The sequence below is a fragment of the Microcaecilia unicolor genome, chromosome 2 (assembly GCF_901765095.1).
Source record: "Microcaecilia unicolor chromosome 2, aMicUni1.1, whole genome shotgun sequence".
Lineage (NCBI taxonomy): Eukaryota > Metazoa > Chordata > Amphibia > Gymnophiona > Siphonopidae > Microcaecilia > Microcaecilia unicolor.
The window spans coordinates 205,988,405-206,008,530 of NC_044032.1; the positions used below are offsets into that span (position 1 = coordinate 205,988,405).

Consider the following 20,126-nt stretch of genomic DNA (forward strand, 5'->3'; position numbering starts at 1 on the left):
CTTTTTTGGTATCTTGCCAGGTATTTGTGATCTGGATTGGCCACAGTTGGAAACTGGATGCTGGGCTTGATGGACCTTTGATCTGTCCTTGTATGGCAATACTTATGTACTTATCATTGTAATAATACTTGTTCTTCTGTGTACGTCTAGTTTTGCTACACCTTTTTGAGCTTTAGTGATTAGAACAGCACAGAATATTTGATGTGTAATCACACCATGGATCTATTCAGAAGCATTATTGGGGAATCTGTATAGGTCGCCCAAAGTTGGATGCCAAGATGACTTGTGCTATGCTAGTATTCTTTAAAGGCTGTTCCGTGTGGCGTGACCTTCATAGAATATTAGCTTAGTATGCGTTTTATTCCTAACTTTGGGTGTGAGCATTTATGCCTGCCCAAGGCTGGTGTAAATGTTTGTGCCCAACTAATGCTAGTTTGGAGCGCAAATGCAGGTATTCTATAACTCTCATGCCGAAATTCTGGGAACACCCCTGACCCGCCTACAGCTATGCCCCCTTTGGAGTTTCATGCTATGAAAATTAGGCGTACATGTTATAGAATAGGTCTTAGGGTAGATTGGCACATAAATCTTACTGACTTCCAATGAAGTGCTTGTTAACACCAGTTATTGATTATCACCAATTTTGCCAATTACTTTGCAACTTTGGGTGACCTATACAGAATTCCCTCAGATATTTTCAGTTTTGTTTTCTGTGTCTTTCCTAATAATTCCTAACATTTGCTTTTGACTGTTTCTGCACATAGAGCTGAACATTTCAATGTGTTTTCCACTGATACTCCAAGGTTCTTTTCCTTGGTGTTAATTCCTAATATGGAATGAAGCATTGTGCACACCTAGGATAATTTTTTTCTACGTGTATGACTTTGTTTGTCTGCATTAAATTTTATGTACCATTTAGATCCCAGTTCCCTACTCTCATTAAGTTCTACAGCAACATTGAATAATTTTATGTCATTGGCAAACATGCTTATTGCTATCATTGCTTTTTCCAGATAATTGATGAATAAGTTAAACGCTGCCCCCAGTACAAATCCCTGGAGCACTGAGTTATTCACTCCTCTCTGTTAGAATAAGTGATCAATTAGACCTACTCTGTTTCTTATTTTTTAACCGATTACTAATGCATAGTAGGTCATTGCCTCCCATCCCATCAAACAGCTTTATGAATGATTTAGATAAGGTAGAATATCAAATTAAGTGCTCTGTTTACTAAACTGTGCTGTAGGCACGCTAGTGTTTTTAGCGCACGCTAAAATGAGCATGTGCTATTGCTAAAGACACCCATATATTCCTAGGGGTGTCACTAGCATTAGCGCGCGCTAATTACACTAGTGCACCTTAGTAAACAGGGCCCCTAATATATAAACAATTAATTATATGTAAGACTTGAAAGGTGGTCCTTCAACCAGGTATGCAGACCCCAAGACTTGAGACCAGAAATAACAAGCAAGCAGTTATTGTATTCACCATCACAGATTTGCACCCTGTGGGCTCTAGTTAGTTACGTTTGAATTAGTGGCAGGTACAACACTCTTTATCCCTGTGCCAGTTCAGTGAGCCATCTGCCTCTGGCTTCTGCATAGTACTATAGTTGATAAATTACTGCAGTATGCAAACCTGCTGTCAAACTAGGTTCAAGTATGGCCATAGCAGAAGGTAGCACAAATGAAGCTGAAAATCCTGGAAACATAAATTTGGCAGTACAGCATACCTGTAAGTAATTTAGAAATGGAACTGAATGGTAGCTGTAGTCTTTATACACACACCAACCACTTTCCTGTTCCTGTGCTGCAGGTTTCAATGATAGATTGCAGCTAAATCATTTTATCTTTTGTTATTTGTTTTTATGAATTAAGATTCTTAACATGTCTTTTATCTTTATAGAAGGGTGCCAGAAGATTTTAATGTGCTGCTTGTGTTGCCTATATAGTAAAGAGCCACAAAACCCCGTGGAACTAAAAGCCAATGAATGGATATGGGTAAGTGACACACTTTTTTTTTCCTGAACTGCTTTGATTTAAACCTATTGTTTAAATGTTTTCTGTCATTTGGGCAAAGATTACATTATTATAGAAACAGGTAGCATTATGTAGACTGTCAGCAATGTGTGCCATCCTCATTAACTGCAATATGAGGGGCTGGATGGGAAGAAGGAGAGATATGTGTTCCAAATAATTGACAGGCTCAGTTGCTAACACGAACCTTTTAGTAAATGTGTAAGCCTCAGAATGTAGGCATGCATGGCTACAGAGCAAAAAGTTAAACTTCCTGGTAAGCAGTGCTATGTAGGTAAATGTTTAGTCTGTGGGAGAGTTTGAGTTGCCAATTGGTTGGCATGTATTTTTTTGACCAGCAGTTCTTTCTATATTAATAAATTCTCTTAGTGGTCCAGCTGAAATGTTTAGTAGCTGTAAAAATTTATTGTTCTCCGAGGACAAGCAGACCTTCGTATTTGCACCGATGGATGGGTGACATCAACCGATGGAACCCAGTATGGATGTTGACTAGCTAAAAGTAGAATTTTATAGCAGTGTCCCACTGCACATGCATGGGTGCCTTCCCTCCTGACATGCAAATGTAGGCCCCTCAGTCTTAGTTTTTCCGTGGAGCTGAGAGGAAGTATATTCTCAACGCTGTGCAAATTGTTTGTTTTTTCAGTGCCTTCCCATGCTGTCCCTTCATTATTTATTTATTTTTTTGTTTCTTTATCATTTTGTTTATTTTGTTGTTCCCTTTAGTTCTTAGTTTTTTTGGCCTCTTAAAGTTTTCTTTATTTTTTCGCAACCACCTAGACCTGTTTGTTCGGCCCGAAGCCCTGACCTCGATTTGGCCACTGCCCCTTTTTTGGTCAAAGTTGAGGAGCTTAATTTGGCTTTGATTCTTTTTTCAATGTCTCAAAAGACTCCCAGTGGCTTCAAGAGGTGTGCCAAGTGTAATCGGGTGATTTCCTTTACAAACCCACACTTATGGTGCTTTGGGTACCTTGGGGCTGACCAAGACCCCTAATACTTGCTCCCTTCGTTTGAAAATGCAGTTAAGGATGCAGAGAGCACAGCAGGCCAGTAGGAGAAACATTTTGGCTCCTCAGAGTCTGGTTCATCGACATCAGCACTGGAAGCATCGACCTTGATGACTGCACAGGCATTGACATCCATTGGGAGTGCACCAGCATCAAGAATGTCTCCACCTCTTTCAACATCGGGTGCTAATAGAAGGCCCCAGGACCAATCAGCATCAGATCTGATGCCTAGGGCATGCTCAGATTTGACACTGTCCTCATCAGCACCAAAGGGCTGCAATGCAGTGTATCAGGGGAAGCTCAAGAAGCACAAGTAAGCACTGGGACATCACTGGTACCAGAGAAATGCCAGTACTGAGAGGAGTGTTCCCCATCTTTGAAAGAGACACTGGCATGCTCCCCCACCTTTGCAGATGCCATCCTTCGATGAGCTGTTTCAAGCCATGCTCAGGGGATGTGGCAGTGGGCCCTCCTGCAAAGGATGGATCTTCAAGCCACATATCTACCAGAAAAAGACAACTGCCTGGTGGACAGACTGAGCAGGATATGGCAACTACATGAGTGGTCTCTCAATATGAGTATAGCTTGCAAGATCTTCCGAGAGTGGGCACCCCTTCGGTGTATCTTTTTGCTACTCACCTCAACAGCAAGGCTCCTCAGTTCTTCTCCAGGCTCAGATCACATGGCAGACTAGTGTCAGATGCCTTTCTCCTGCATTGGGGGGAAGACCTACTGTATGTGTATCCTCTAATTCCTCTCAAAGAGAAGACTTTGCTGAAACTCCAGCAGGACTGTGGAACTATGATCCTAATCGCACCTTACTGGCCGAGGCAGATCTGGTTCCCACTACTTCTGGAGTTATCCTCTGAAGATCTGTGAAGATTGGAGTGTTTTCTGACTCTTATCATGCAGTACAAGCGCTCTCTTTTGCATCCGAACCTGCAATCCCTGGCCCTCATGTTGAGCGCATAGAATTTGTTATTAATGAAAACCCCTTGTTAAACTTAAATTGTATCATGGGATCTCAGTGTTGTCCTCACCCAGCTGATGAAAGCTCCTTTTGAGCCACTTGATTACTGTCATCTGAAGTATTAGACCTGGAAAGTTGTGTTTCTGGTGGCGGTCACTTCAGCTCACAGGGTCTGTGAGCTGCGGGCCCTGGTAGCTCACAATAGAGCTAAGTTTTACCACAATAGAGTTGTTCTCCTCACGAACCCTAAGTTCCTTTCTAAGGTAGTGTCGGAGTTCCATCTTAATCAGTCAATTGTTCCGCCAACATTTTTCCCAAAATTGCATTCCCATCCTGGTGAGAGTGTACTGCATACCTTGGACTGCAAGTGAGCCTTAGCCTTCTTTTTGGAGCAGACTAAAGCCCATAGACAGTCCATCAAGCTTTTTGTTTTTTTTGACCCAAACAGGATGGGGGTTGCCATCAGCAAATGCACCATTTCCAATTGGCTAGGAGATCGCATCTCCTTTACTTATGCCCAGGCTGGACTGACACTAGAGGGTTATGTGATTGCTCTTAACGTCAGAGCCATGGCTATGTCAGTAGCCCACTTGAGATCAGCCTCCATAGAGGAGATTCACAAAGCTGCGACATGGTCATCTGTCCACACATTTAAATCACATTACTGCCTTGAGCAAGATACCTGACGAGACAGTTCTGCAGAATTTGTTTGGTGTCTAGAATCCAACTCCACCCCTTAGGCCCACTTCTTTTCTGTTCCAGGCTACACCTCCACAATTAGTATGTAAATAGTTTCAGGATGATTGAATTCCAGGTCTCAACATTTCAAGTCCCTATTGTTGTTTTCAGTGAACTTGATAGCTAGGGATTCCCATCTGCGAGAATACGAAGGTATGTTTGTTCTTAGAAAAAGCGAAGTTACTCACCTGTAACAGGTGTTCTCCAAGGACAGCAGGCCAAGTATTCTCACATACCCTCCCAACTCCCCTTTGAGTTGTACTCCTTAGCTTATATACATGACCGAGGGACCTACGCTCGTGCATCAGGCGGGAAGGCACCCATGCATGTGCGATGAGACGCTGCTAGAAAATTCTACTCTTAGCTAGTCAGCGTTCGCAGCGGGCTCTGAAAGATGACGTCACCCTTCTGTGAGAATACTTAGTCTGCTGTCCTCGGAAAACATCTGCTGTAGGTGAGTAACTTTGCCTTTTCTGAAGTAAAATACTGAAATAGAAAAAAAAAGAATGCAAATGAGTAAAAACAGGGAAAACTGAGTGATGTCATTTAATTTTGTCTCCTTTTTCTGTTTATATTGGTGTAATTTAACATTTAATATTTAGACTATTTTGGACATGACTTACAGAAACAGAGGAACAGAATTTTATAAATAGATGAAAAAGCTGAATCTATCAGGGCAGGCATATTCAAATATTATCTTTCTTCAAATGCAATGCAAGGTTTTAAAAAAATATTTATTAAATTTGTTTTGGTCAGGCTCACCTGCCTTAACATATGATCTTCAGTCCAGTTAGAACCTGCTCTAGCCCTCCTTAATACCATTTAAACTGGGGTGTGGGAAGGAGCCAGAACCAAATCTGTCTGGTTTTCATTTGCAACCATCAAGGATTTTTCCATTAATACACCTCATATTTATCTTTGTATAAACCAACTATGATAATGGAAGCCCTCAATAGGATGCCACAAACTGTGACTCTCTTAGGAGCTTCATATACAATACAATGCAATGCTATATATATATATATCACACACACACACACACTGCATGTTACCATAAACTAGTTCTATGTGGATTATAACAAAAAAACTAGTCATTACTACGAAGTACAAGGAGGAGGAGTAGCCTAGTGGTTAGAGCACCGGTCTTAACATCCAGAGGTGGACAGTTCAAATCTCACTGCTTCTCCTTGTGATGCTCCTTGTGATCTTGGGCAAATCACTTAACCCTCCATTGCCTCAGGTACAAAATTAGATTGTGAGCCCTCCAGGAACAGAGAAAAACCTAGTGTACTTGAATATAACTCACCTTGAGCTACTACTGAAAAAGGTGTGAGCAAAATCCAAAAAAACTCCCCATCCTAGATAAGATACAAATGAATTAAAAACAAAATAAAAGAAAGTACTAGGTCTGATGCCTCTCCCTTATCAGAAGGGAAGGACAAGTCAAAGGGAAGGGCCGCAGACTTAGGTTTGAAAAGGTACACTGGGGGGAGAGTCACGGGCGGGTACGAGAGGGGAGGGAGAGATGCTGGATCATGCACAGTGGGGGAAGGTGTGGGAGGGATGCTGATCTGAGAGGTGTGGGAGGGGAGAGATGCCAGACCTTGGGAGGGTGGTGAGAAAGATGGAGGGAGAAGAGGGAGGGAGGGAGGGGAGAGAGAGATAACAGACCTGGGGTGGAGAGAGTGGAGGGAAGGGAGAAAAAGAGAGAGGTGTTGGACTGGAGGGGTTTTGGAGAGAGGGAGGAAAGAGAGATAATGGACCTTGGGGGGTTGATTGTGAGAGATAGAAGAGAGAAAGAGATTATGTACCTGAAGGAGAGAAGGATGGAGGGCCGACATCGGCGGCTAGAAGCACCCCACTGACTTCCTCACTACTGAGGCAGTACAAGGAGAAAGGGGGCCACTTTGGCAGAGGATTTCTTTTAATTGGTGGGGCTGTGGCATCCCCACCAGCAAAGGTGTGATACCTAATATTGGAAGGGAGGAAAAGGAAATGTCCCCCCCCCCCCCGCCAAGTCCACCCCTATGCATAGATGATGTTTAAAAGTACCATCTTGGAGGCCCAGAACAGATATATCCTCCCTATTAAAAAAACAAAAAGACAGACGGAAGACCAAATGATTCCTAGTATGGTTAAAAGATGAGGTGAAAGTGGCTATTATAGCAAAAATTATATTCCTGAGGGAATCTTATCATTTAGCACATATTAAATCTGGTAGCGTGTCTTTGTAAAAGGACCCTTCAATGTGGACAAATGCAAACTGATGCACATTGGAAAAATCATGCGAATCATAGTTACCTGATGTAAGATTCCACATTAGGAGTGAGCATTCAAATAAAAGATCCAGGTGTCATTGTGAGCTACATGGACTATGGGTCTGCAGGTCTGCCCTAGTATGGCTATTCTTATGTTTTTCTCAGTTAATCATGGAATAAAAGGAAGAGCAAGGCCTTAAGAAGGAGACTAAATTAATTATTTGCTTCAGTCTTTACTGAAGAGGATGTAAGGAAGCTACCCATACCAAAAATAGTATTTACTGGTGATGATTCAGGCGAACTGAAATACATCTCAGAAAACCTGGATGATAGGCCAAACTGACAAACTAAATAGTGGAAAATCATCTGGGCTGAATGGTATACATCCAAGCTTGCTGACAGAACTCAAAAATGAAATTGCAGCTCTACTATTGAGTAATCTGTAACAATATTTATTATGTATGGTACCTGAAGAGTAGAGGGTGGCCAACATAATGCCAGTTTTTAAAAAGGGTTCCAGAGGTGATCCAGGAAAGTGCAGACCAATGAGTTTGATGCCGGTGCCGGGCAAAATAGTGAAATGATTATAAGAAACAAAATTGCCATACAGAGATAGACATGGCTTAATGGGACAAAATCAACACGGATTTAGCTTGTTTCACCAATCTGCTGCATTTTATAAAGGCTACATGTGGATGAAGAAAAGTCGATTAATATAGAGGGGCATAATCGAACGGGGCGCCCAAGTTTTCCTGAGGGCGTCCTCTCAGGATGTCCCCTCGAAGGGGCGGGGTAACCCATATTATCGAAACAAGATGGGCGTCCATCTTTCGATAATACGGTCGGGGACACCCAAATCTCAACATTTAGGTTGACCTTAAAGATGGTCGTCCCCGGTTTTCGGCGATAATGGAAACCAAGGACGCCCATCTCAAAAACAATCAAATCCAACTCATTTGGTTGTGGGAGGAGCCAGCATTCGTAGTGCACTGGTCCCCCTGACATGCCAGGACACTAACCGGGCACCCTAGGGGGCACTGCAGTGGACTAACTGATGCACTAACTGAACGGAAAAAGCACTTCCCTTACCCAATCCCTTAGCAATTCGGAAACGAACAGGCATGCATGAAGGAAATTGCATGCAAATGAGCTGCTCACTGTTAGCTCATTTGCACACGATTTCCTTCCTAAGGAGGGGAAGCCAAGTGCAGAGCAGCTAAGCGTTATGTGTGGCTGCTCTGCACATGCCAAAGACGGCTTCATACACGCAGTGTATAATAGTCGTCTGCAACCTTTAAAAAAAAAACACAATTCCAGGTGAAAATGTCCAAGTGCTTGTCAGGGATGTCTTTTTTTTTTTTAATATGGGTGAAGGATGTCCAAGTGTTAGACGCCTTCGCTATGCCTCCATCCCTGCGACAGGCAGTTGAGGACGTCCAAAATGTGGATGTTTCTGTGAGAAGGATGGCCATGCCTTTGCTATGCCTCTGACACCCCCTTTATTTATTTATTTGGATTTTGGATCACAAGTAGCAGCAGTGGGATTTGAACCGGCCACCTCTGGATTGCAAGACCAGTGCTCTAACCACTAGGCCACTCCTCCACTCCACTCCCTTGAAATTTGGCCATCCCTGTGAGGGGGGGGGGGGGGCAGTTCAGGACATCCAAAATATTTGAAAGAAGGACGTCCATGCCTTCGCTATGCCTCCGCTGACTCACACACACCTTCCCCCCCCCCCCCCCCCAGGGACCTGCATACTGCTGCGATGGACCTGAGTATGATGATTGAGGCTGGCAAAAAAAGTTTTTAAAGTTGTTTTTTTCAGGGTGGGAGGGGGTTAGTCACCACTGGGGGAGTCAGGGGAGGTCATCCCCGATTCCCTCCGGTGGTCATCTGGTCAGTTCGGGCACCTTTTTGAAGCTTGGTCGTAAGAAAAAATGGACCAAGAAAAGTCGGCCAACTGCTCGTCATGGATGCCCTTCTTTTTTCCATTATCGCTCGAGGACACCCATCTGTTAGGCACGCCCCAGTCCCGCCTTCGCTACACCTCCGACACGCCCCTGGGAACTTTGGTCATCCCCGCGACGGGAAGTAGTTGGGTACACCCAAAATTGGCTTTGGATTATGCCGATTTGGGCAACCCTGAGAGAAGGACACCCATCTCCCGATTTGTGTCGAAAGGTGGGCGCCCTTCTCTTTCGAAAATAAGCCTGATAGAGTATCACGATTTTCAGAAAGTGATAGCGTCTCTCAGGAGATAAATGTGAGAAAATTAAAAAGCCATGAGATAGGAGGCAGCATTCTTTTGAGGACTGGGAAATGGTTGATAAATAGAAAATAGTGAGTAGGGTTAAATGGCCAATTTTCTTAATAGAAGATGATGAATAGTGTATTAACACAAGGATCTATACTAGGACTGATGCTTTTCAACATTTGTATAAATGATTAGAAATGTGGAACAACGATTGATGTGTTCAAATTTGCAGATGATAAAAATTATTTAAAGTTGTTAAATCACATGTCAGTTGCAAGAAATTGTGGGAGCATTTTGGGAGACTTGAAGCCTGGGCAAAGTGGTGAATATAGGGACAAATAACCCTAATTATAGATACGCAATTCTAGGTTCTGCATTAGGAGCAATTGCCCAGGAAAATGATCTAGACAGCATCATGGACAATGAGTTGGAATCTTTGCTCACTGTGCAGCAGCTTCCAAAAATAGAAATAGAATGCTAGGAATTATTAGGAAAGGGATAGAGAAGGAAGCAAAGGATATCATAATGCCTTTGTTGCTTCACAGTGCGACCACATTGAGTATTGTATGCCATTCTGATCACTGCATTTCAAAAAAACATATGTTGGAAATCCACTCTCTCACTGTTTTTTTAAAATTCTGGAGCAAGTCCATATACAATATAAGTATCTTCTAGGGACCCACATTTCAGACAAGAACTTCTAACAGGGCAAAATGGCCTTCAAAACTACTACTACTACTACTTAACATTTCTAGAGCGCTACTAGGGTTACGTAGCGCTGTACAGTTTAACAGAGAAGGACAGTCCCTGCTCAAGGACAAATGTACAGTCAGTCAAATAGGGCAGTCAAATTTCCTGAATAGAGGCATAAAGGTTAGGTGCCGAAGGGAACATTGAAGAGGTGGGCTGTGAGCAAAGATTTGAAGATGGGTAGGGAGGAGGCTTGGCGAATGGGCTCAGGAAGTTTATTCCAAGCATAGGGTGAGGCGAGGCAGAAAGGGCGGAGCCTGGATTTGGCGGTGGTGGAGAAGGGTACCGAGAGGAGGGATTTGTCCTGTGAGCGGAGGTTTCGGGTGGGAACTTAAGGAGAGATGAGGGTAGAGAGGTAATGAGGGGCTGTGGACTGAGTGCATTTGTAGGTTAGAAGGAGAAGCTTGAACTGTATGCGGTACCTGATCGGGAGCCAGTGAGGTCACTTGAGGAGAGGGGTGATATGAGCATATCGGTCCAGGTGGAAGAAAAGACGTGCAGCAGAGTTCTGAACGGATTGAAGGGGGGATAGATGGTTAAGTGGGAGGCCAGTGAGGAGTAGGTTGCAGTAATCAAGGCGAGAGGTAATGAGAGAGTGGATGAGAGTTCGGGTGGTATGCTCAGAGAGGAAAGGGCGAATTTTGCTGATGTTAAAGAGAAAGAAGCGACAGGTCTTGGCTATCTGCTGGATATGCGCAGAGAAGGAGAGGGAGGAGTCGAAGATGACTTCGAGGTTGCGGACAGATGAGACGGGGAGGACGAGGGTGTTGTCAACTGAGATAGAGAGTGGAGGAAGAGGAGAAGTGGGTTTTGGTGGAAAGACAATAAGCTCGGTCTTGGCCATGTTCAGTTTCAGGTGGCGGTTGGACATCCAGGCAGCAATATCGGATAAGCAGGCCGATACTTTGGCCTGGGTTTCTGCAGTGATGTCTGGTGTGGAGAGATAAAGCTGGGTGTCGTCAGCATAAAGATGATATTGGAAACCATGCGATGAGATCAGCAAGCCCAGGGAAGAGGTGTAGATTGAAAAAAGAAGGGGTCCAAGGACAGATCCCTGAGGAACTCCAACAGAGAGCGGGATGGGGATGGAGGAAGATCCATGAGAATGTACTGTGAAGGTACAGTGGGAGAGATAAGAGGAGAACCAGAATAGAACAGAGCCCTGGAACCCAAATGAGGACAATGTGGCAAGAAGTAACTCATGGTTGACAGCGTCAAAGGCGGTGGATAGGTCGAGGAGGATGAGGATGGAGTAGTGACCTTTGGATTTGGCAAGGAACAGGTCATTGCAGACTTTAGAGAGTGCTGTTTCTGTCGAGTGTAGAGGGAGAAAACCGAATTGAAGTGGATCGAGGATGGCATGAGAGGAGAGAAAATCAAGGCAGCGGCTGTGAACGGCGCATTCAAGTATCTTGGAGAGGAAGGGTAGGAGGGAGATGGAGCGGTAGTTGGAGGGACAGGTAGGGTCAAGTGATGGTTTTTTGAGGAGTGGTGTGACTATGGCGTGCTTGAAGGTGTCGGGGACAGTTGCAGTGGAGGGAAAGAGGTTGAGGATATGACAGATGGGGGGGGGGTGACAATGGGAGAGAAGGTGTTAAGTAAGTTGGTGGGGATGGGGTCAGAGGAACAAGTGGTGCATTTCGAGGAGGAAAGAAGGTGGGCGGTTTCCTCGTCAGTGATATCAGGAAAAGAGGAGAAGGAGGCCTGGGTTGGTTGCTTGAGGGAGTGGGTTGAAGGGTGAAGAGGAGGAGGTGGCTTGGTAGTGAACTCAAGGTTGATCTTCTGCACTTTGTCGCGGAAGTAGTCAGCCAGTGATTAAGGCGACAGTGAGGGGGTGGGGTGGGAGCGGAGGGCACTTTGAGTTAAGGGTGGCGAAGAGACGACGAGGGTTGGAGCTGAGAGAATTAAAAACAACTTTTTAGCTCGTTTTCACAGGAACTTGGGGTAGGAGGATTTTTTCCTGAGGTAATCTGATTGGGAAAGCGAAGGACGTGGATCCAGAGGTCTAGGGGTGGGACTTCTGTATTTAGTTGGTTAAGGGCTATGGGGAGGATTGAGGTCCAAGTTTGAAAGGTGTGGTCCCAGAGAGAGGTTCCTGGGTTGGAATGAGGTACAAGAGTGTACTTGAGTGTCATATCGGCTGTTGGGAAACAGTAGAGGGAGGATGACCGTATACCTATAGAAATTTTGGCATATCTCCGGCATTGCTTAATAAGGGGTCTTTTTGTGTATAGACAACATGAAGACATGGACGATATGGAGCACTTGTGAAGCAGCAGATTGGGAGCTGAAGGCATGTTTCATCAATGTTTTTCTGGGAAGGAGGATATTGAAGTAGAATGCTTGCATTTATTGGATCTGTGGTGTCTCTTAGGTAATTCTTGATGCCATACACACTAACCATACTGGTATGTATGTGCAGTGCTTAACACAGGTGTTATCAATGCAGTTGGCACAGGTTGCCGCTCTGGAGACAGTGAATTTGGCTTGAAATCTGGCACTATTTCCACTGGTGAGTCTGCTCTTGCTAGAACCAGTGAATCTGCTGATGCTAAGGTTGGTAAGGGCACCAGTGGCTGGGGTGGTGGCAATGTTATTCTGTGTCTTGTTGGCACTGGTTGAAGTTTATCTGCTCGAACTGCTGGCATTGCAGCTGGGAGTGGAGACACATCCCATAGCTGATTTATCTTTGTCTGACATGCATTTTCAGTGGTGGCATTTTTTGTTGGTGGTAGTAAGGAAGTCTAAGCGCATGGCTGACTGACCCCTGGGGAACATCTGAGCCAGAGATCACAGTCTAGGCTTCAACATTCTGGCTATTCTAATGGAAAGGTTGGCCAAAAGATCTTGGAGAGGAGCAGTTTCCAACTATTCTGCTGCACAAAAAAATGGACTGAGGAGGGAAGACTGGTACATACTCACAACATTTTACATTTTTCTGGTCTCAGGGAGGAGCTCTCTGTTCTGGTGTTATCAGGGATCGTATCACCTTCTGTGTGGAACATTCTATCCTGATTTTCCAAGCGACCTTAATGATATTGGAGATGAGGAAACAAACCATAAAAGTGTAGTAAAGTTCTGTGGTGGTGTTTTTGTTTTTTTTATTTTCCTCTCTTAATGAATATTTAGGTTTTCCAACAGATTCAATAGCTACCTATATATTTCTGCTAGCCCACAGAAGGCTGTAAAGAAGTGTAATACTCATTAGCACTCCAGACCTTGAGATTGAGTATTTCCAAACATAAATGCACCCTTCCATATCATCATGCTGATCAATCCATAGACTGGTGGGTTGTGTCCATCTACCAGCAGGTGGAGATAGAGAGCAAACTTTTGTCTCCCTATATGTGGTCATGTGCTGCCGGAAACTCCTCAGTATGTTCTCTATCTCAGCAGGTGGTGGTCACACACAGCAGCAGCTCTGGCTAGGCCTCCAAGCCTAATTTTTAGGTTTTGTTGAGTGCCTGGGGTTGAGGGCTCTTCTTGAGCAAGTGCAAACCTGGTGGCGCCAGGTCCCTCCTTTTCTCCCCCCTCCCGCTGGCTCCGTTGAAAAAAAAAAAAAAAAAAAAATTTTGAACGTCCTTAAAGGCGTTTATTTCGACGTTTATTTAAACGTTTATTGCAGCTACTCACTGGGACACCAGGTCGTTACAGCTCGGAGCGGAAAGCAGGTAAATTTTACCTTTTTATAGCGGGCAGGGGGTTCCCCGATTGATCTCCACGTGGCCTATGGCGTCGGAGGGCGAGGGCGCAAAGAGTCGCTCCCCGGATCGCTTGGGCGCTTCTAGAGGGGATGCGGGGGTCTTAAAGTCTGATTCGCCCTTGTTGGGTGACAGTTTCGTGACCGATGAGTGTCCCGGTCCTTCCTCCGGTGTGGCGGTTTTTCCCGCCATAAACGCCCATCCCCCGCTGCTCGCCTCCGCCATCTTGGCCGGCCACGCGGCTCGGACGGCTTCTTCTTGGGCCACCCTTGAGGTGGGAGACGTTAAAGCCATGAACGCCCTTAATTTGGGTGACGGCACAAAAGCGGCTAAACTTAAGCGCCGTTCTTCCCGCGCGGCTCCTTCGCGGAGTGTCGCGCCGGACTCCATTTTGGATGCGCAGCATGTCTCTCCCCCGCTCTTGCGAGCGCCGGTTGAGGGTGCGTCTAGGGCTGTAGCCCAGGCTGCGGAAGTGCACAGTCTGGGGGGTTTCTCCCCCGAGTTTGTTTTGCTGCTGCATCAGGCCTTCCTTATGCAAAACGCTGCCCCTGCTCCCTCGTCTGGTAAAGAGGTTGAGGCCCCCGGAGGTAAACGCCCTCGGGTTGATTCCCAGGCCTTGGAGGACTTTGTCTCCTCCGATGTAGATGAGGGCAGCGTTTCTGAGTTCTCCCAACGGTCCTTTGCGGATTCCTTGGAGGAGACGGATCCCCGCTCGGATGGAGCGGATGACCCCTCTGCAGCGCGGCTCTTTAGCTCAGAGGATTTGCCCAACCTGTTAGTGCAGGCCATGGGCATTTTGAAGATTTCCTCTCCGGAGGACGTCTCTCCCTCAGCCCCTGTTGGTTCTGCCATTATGCTGGGGACGAAGCGCCCGCCTAGAACCTTCCACGTGCATGATGCTATGCACATCTTAATTTCGGCTCAATGGGATGTCCCGGAAGCGAGCCTTAAAGTGGCTAGGGCTATGTCCCACCTCTATCCTTTGCCTGAAAGTGAACGTGAGGCCTATCTGTGGCCTACCGTGGATTCTTTAATCACTGCGGTGACTAAGAAAACGGCATTGCCGGTGGAAGGTGGCACGGCCCTAAAGGACGCCCAAGACAGAAGATTGGAGGCGGCCTTAAGGTCGTCCTTTGAGGCGGCTGCTTTAAGTTTGCAGGCCTCAGTTTGCGGCTCCTATGTGGCCAGGGCGTGCCTGACTATGGTGCAGCGGGCTTCCCCCTCGGATCATTCCTTGAGGGCTGATTGGCCGGCCCTGGAATCAGGCTTGGCCTATTTGGCAGACTTGCTGTATGATGTCTTGAGGGCCTCAGCTAAAGGCATGGCTCAGACAATCTCTGCGCGGCGGTGGCTTTGGATGAAGCATTGGTCTGCTGACCACGCCTCTAAATCCCGCCTGGCTAAATTGCCTTTTAAAGGCAAGCTGCTCTTTGGGGTCGAGCTGGACAAAATCGTGACCGATCTCGGCACGTCTAAGGGCAAGAAGTTACCAGAGGTCAGGGCTCGGGCTAGTACTCGCCCCGGTACCTCCAGAGGACGGTTTCAGGAAGCCCGTCGGTACCGCCCGGGCAGGTCGGGCTCTTCTGCCTCCTCTTCCTTCAAGAGGAACTTCTCCCCCAAGCAGCATTCCTTTCGCAGAGACCGCCGTCCCGGAGGTGCTCCCTCCGGTCCTCCCCCAGGGTCTCGTACCCAATGACGGGGCCTTGGTCCACCCCCCAGTGCAGATTGGAGGACGGCTGTCCTCGTTTCTGGGCGAGTGGACCACAATAACTTCAGACGCTTGGGTGCTGGAAGTCATCAGAGACGGCTACAAGCTAGAGTTCTGCCGACCCTTAAGAGACGGGTTTGTACTCTCTCCCTGCAAGTCTCCGGTCAAAGCTGTGGCAGTGCAGCAGACCTTGGACAATCTGATCCGCCTGGGTGCGGTCGTTCCGGTGCCATAAAATCAGCTTGGCAAGGGACGTTACTCCATTTACTTTGTGGTACCAAAGAAAGGAGGTTCTGTACGGCCTATCCTCGACCTCTAAGGGGTCAATCGGGCCTTGAAAGTTCGGCACTTTCGCATGGAGACTCTCCGCTCTGTTATAGCGGCAGTGAAGGCAGGGGAGTACCTGGCATCCTTGGACATCAAGGAAGCGTACTTGCATATTCCCATCTGGCCTCCTCATCAACGCTTTCTGCGTTTTGCAGTACTGGGCCGACACTTCCAGTTCAGAGCCCTCCCGTTCGGGTTGGCTACTGCTCCGCGGACCTTCTCCAAAGTAATGGTGGTCATCGCGGCCTTCCTGAGGAAGGAAGGAGTACAAGTCCATCCTTATCTGGATGACTGGTTGATCCGAGCCCCCTCTTATGCAGAGTGCGGCAAAGCTGTGAACCGGGTGGTTGCTCTTTTGAGCTCCCTGGGGTGGATCATCAACTGGGAGAAAAGCCAGCTGCGCCCAACTCAGTCCCTGGAGTATCTGGGAGTTCGATTCGACACCCAAGTAGGCAGAGTGTTCCTGCCAGACAATCGGATTGTCAAGCTTCAGGCTCAGGTGGACCAGTTCCTAGTAGCCTCTCCTCTTCGGGCTTGGGACTATGTGCAGCTGTTGGGCTCTATGACGGCCACGATGGAAGTAGTGCCCTGGGCCAGGGCTCATATGAGACCACTACAACACTCTCTGCTGCAGCGCTGGACTCCGATGTCGGAGGATTATGCTGTGCGCCTTCCCTTGGACCCAGCAGTGCGCAAGGCGCTGAGCTGGTGGACGCAGACAGACAAGTTGTCTGCAGGAATGCCTCTGGTGACCCCGGAGTGGATTGTCGTCACGACGGACGCCTCTTTGTCGGGCTGGGGAGCCCACTGCTTGGGAAGGACAGCGCAGGGGCTCTGGTCTCCTGCAGAGGCAAAGTGGTCTATCAACCTCCTGGAACTCAGAGCCATTCGGTTGGCGCTTTTGGAGTTCATCCCGGTACTGGCGTTGAAGCCAGTACGGGTCCTGTCGGACAATGCCATGGCTGTGGCCTATGTCAACCGCCAGGGAGGTACCAAGAGCGCCCCTCTAGCCAAGGAGGCCATGAATCTATGCCAGTGGGCGGAAGCGAACCTGGAACAGCTGTCAGCGGCCCACATTGCCGGAGTCATGAATGTCAAGGCGGACTTTCTCAGTCGCCATACCTTGGATCCCGGAGAGTGGCAGCTATCTGCTCAGGCGTTCTTGGGCATCACGAAGCGCTGGGGCCAGCCGAGCCTAGATCTGATGGCGTCATCGGCCAATTGCCAAGTGCCGCGCTTTTTCAGCAGAGGACGGCACCCTCGATCCCTGGGAGTAGATGCTCTTCTCCAACAGTGGCCGACACAAGAGCTCCTCTATGTGTTCCCGCCCTGGCCCATGTTGGGCAGGGTGCTAGACCGAGTGGCAAAGCATCCGGGCCGGATAATCCTGGTGGGTCTGGATTGGCCCAGACGTCCCTGGTATGCGGACTTGATCAGGCTCTCAGTCGACGATCCTCTGCGGCTGCCAGTGGAGCAGGGTCTGTTACATCAGGGTCCCGTGGTGATGGAGGATCCCTCCCCCTTTGGTCTTACGGCCTGGCTATTGAGCGGCAGCGTCTGAGGAAGAAGGGCTTCTGAGACAAGGTCATCGCCACTATGCTGAGAGCGAGGAAGCGCTCTACTTCTACTGCTTACGCCAGGGTTTGGCGTACCTTTGCAGCGTGGTGTGAAGCAGGCTCATGTTCTCCATTCACTGCTCCAATTTCTTCAGTGTTGGCATTCCTGCAAGAAGGTCTGGAGAAAGGCCTGTCGCTCAGTTCCCTTAAAGTCCAGGTAGCGGCCCTGGCTTGCTTCAGGGGCCGCCTGAAGGGTGCTTCCCTGGCTTCGCAGCCAGATGTGGTGCGTTTTCTCAAGGGAGTTAATCATCTGCGCCCTCCTCTGCACTCGGTGGTGCCTGCGTGGAATCTCAACCTGGTGCTAAGAGCATTACAGAAGCCGCCTTTTGAACCCTTGTCGAGGGCATCTCTGAAAGACCTGACGTTGAAAGCAGTCTTTTTGGTGGCTATCACTTCAGCCAGAAGAGTTTCCGAGCTCCAGGCACTCTCATGTCGAGAGCCTTTTCTGCAGTTCACTGAGGCAGGAGTGACTATTCGCACAGTGCCTTCCTTCCTGCCCAAGATTGTTTCTCGCTTCCATGTGAATCAGCAGCTCTGTCTCCCTTCCTTTCGTAGGGAGGACTACCCAGAGGAATACTCTGCTCTTAAATATCTGGATGTGAGACGAGTCATCATCAGATATTTGGAAGTGACCAATGATTTCCGGAGGTCGGATCATCTGTTTGTCCTGTTTGCAGGTCCTCGTAGGGGTCTGCAGGCTGCTAAGCCTACAGTGGCAAGATGGGTCAAGGAAGCCATTGCAGCGGCTTATGTGGCCGCGGGGAAGGTGCCGCCTATCCAGCTGAAGGCTCACTCCACTAGAGCTCAGGCGGCCTCGATGGCAGAGGCCGGCTCCGTCTCCTTGGAAGAGATATGCAAGGCGGCAACTTGGGCATCGGCCCATACATTCTCCAAGCATTACCGCTTGACTGTGGCGGCACGGGCGGAGGCCCGGTTTGGAGCTTTAGTGTTGAGGTCAGGGATTTCAATGTCCCGCCCTGGGTGAGTACTGCTTCGGTACATCCCACCAGTCTATGGATTGATCAGCATGATGATATGGAAGGTAAAATTATGTATCATACCTGATAATTTTCTTTCCATTAATCATAGCTGATCAATCCATAGTCCCTCCCAGATATCTGTATTGTTTATATTCTGGTTGCATTTCAGGTTCAAGTTTAGTCTTCAGTTCCTGTTCAGGAGGACTTCGTGTTCAAGTTTTTCAATGGATTCTTCAAGAGTTGAGACGAATTTGTGTTACAGTGAGCTGCTGCATTCCTCTCCCCTCCGTTTTACGGGGCTGGATTGAGACTTAAATTCTGCCGGCACTCCCTCCCGCTTCGTGCGGCTGTAGGGCAGCTTTGTACCCTTCCCGCTTCGGCGGTGTTAGGGTCAGTCAGCTCCTCCCGCGGTTGCAGGATAAGCCAGATCCCCCCGCATCGGCGGGTGTGGTGTCCCTCCCCCGCTCCGCGGGGATGAGCTGGACGGATTCCCCTCCCCCACTTGTGTGGGGATGAGCTGGGTTAATTCCCCTCCCCCGTTTCGGCGGTGGTGAGCTGGGCAGAGTGTCCCTTTGTGGGTGTAATTCTCTAAGTGCTGAGTCCTGCGGATGGAGCTTTGATATCGACATACTGAGGAGTTTCCGGCAGCACATGACCACATATAGGGAGGCAAAAGTTTGCTCTCTATCTCCACCTGCTGGTAGATGGACACAACCCACCAGTCTATGGATTGATCAGCTATGATTAATGGAAAGAAAATTATCAGGTATGATACATAATTTTACCTTCTACTTTAATCTCATGAATGCTGATGTGAAGGTGTATTAACTAATTCTGCTCAGTTGCTGGCGGAAATTTTTTTATTTATTTTTTGTAACAATTATGTCTCCTGCATGTAACCTGACTGTGTGTATCTTTCTCAAAATAGTGGGCAATAACCCACCACACCTTGAAAATCAACAATAAAGCCCTGTTGTGCTAAAATAATAGCATCAAGATTTAGCCAGAGTGTAGCATGTTAGAATTTCGTAGCATCCTTTGCTAAATTGGCTGAAACAGTTGTGGTTATGAAAGTGTAGAAACCTATAGGTTTTATCACAGGAAGCAAAAGTCCATTATTTATAAGCAGGCCAGATGGAGTGCAGACAGCAAAGGGTACTGTATGTGCTTCCACAAACTTCTGACCCATGAAATCAGTCATGACCTATACAAACTACTCTCAGGAAAGGAAAGTGATTCAGTCTCCACAGCATTTAACATCTGGTCTGTTCTAAACACAGGCTGCAGAGTATGTGCTGCAGTGCTACCACCCAGAGAGAAGCCATTGCCCTTTGGGGTCTCAGATGACCTTATCAGCCTAAAGTTGACAAGGCAACAGGTTTGATTTTGAGCTGATTTTTCAAAGCTGTAGGTCTGATTTTTCTAAAACTTAGTGTGCTCTGAAACTTTATGTCTTACGTCTTTCAAACTTAGTTTTTGTTGAAGCAACAGTTAAAGCATTATTCTAATTAATGATATTGTATATGTGGGATGTAAGAGTGTTACTAAAAAAATATATAAACCTAACTAAATTTAGATTCAAACTCTTATTCACAATTGGTGCAATTAGGTTGTATGGGGTAAGAATGTGGCTTAGCTTTAAGAATATGGGGGTATTTAGGCAGCTGTCTTCCTGGGAATGCAGTTGTATAGGCACATAATTGAAGGAAGGTCTTAGCTCAGTGGTTCCCTGACTTTTATTTTTCAAATAATCATCATATTAGCTTGAAGGAATTAATATTTC

General features: G+C 47.2%; 1 protein-coding gene across 1 annotated transcript in view; it reads left to right on the top strand.

The window, feature by feature from the left end:
* FANCC (FA complementation group C) overlaps positions 1-20,126 on the top strand; it is a 413,110-nt gene that overhangs the window by 51,124 nt on the left and 341,860 nt on the right. Inside the window, 1 exon segment of the mRNA XM_030193652.1 lies at positions 1,906-2,000. Within this exon segment, the coding sequence (XP_030049512.1) occupies positions 1,906-2,000 (95 nt within the window).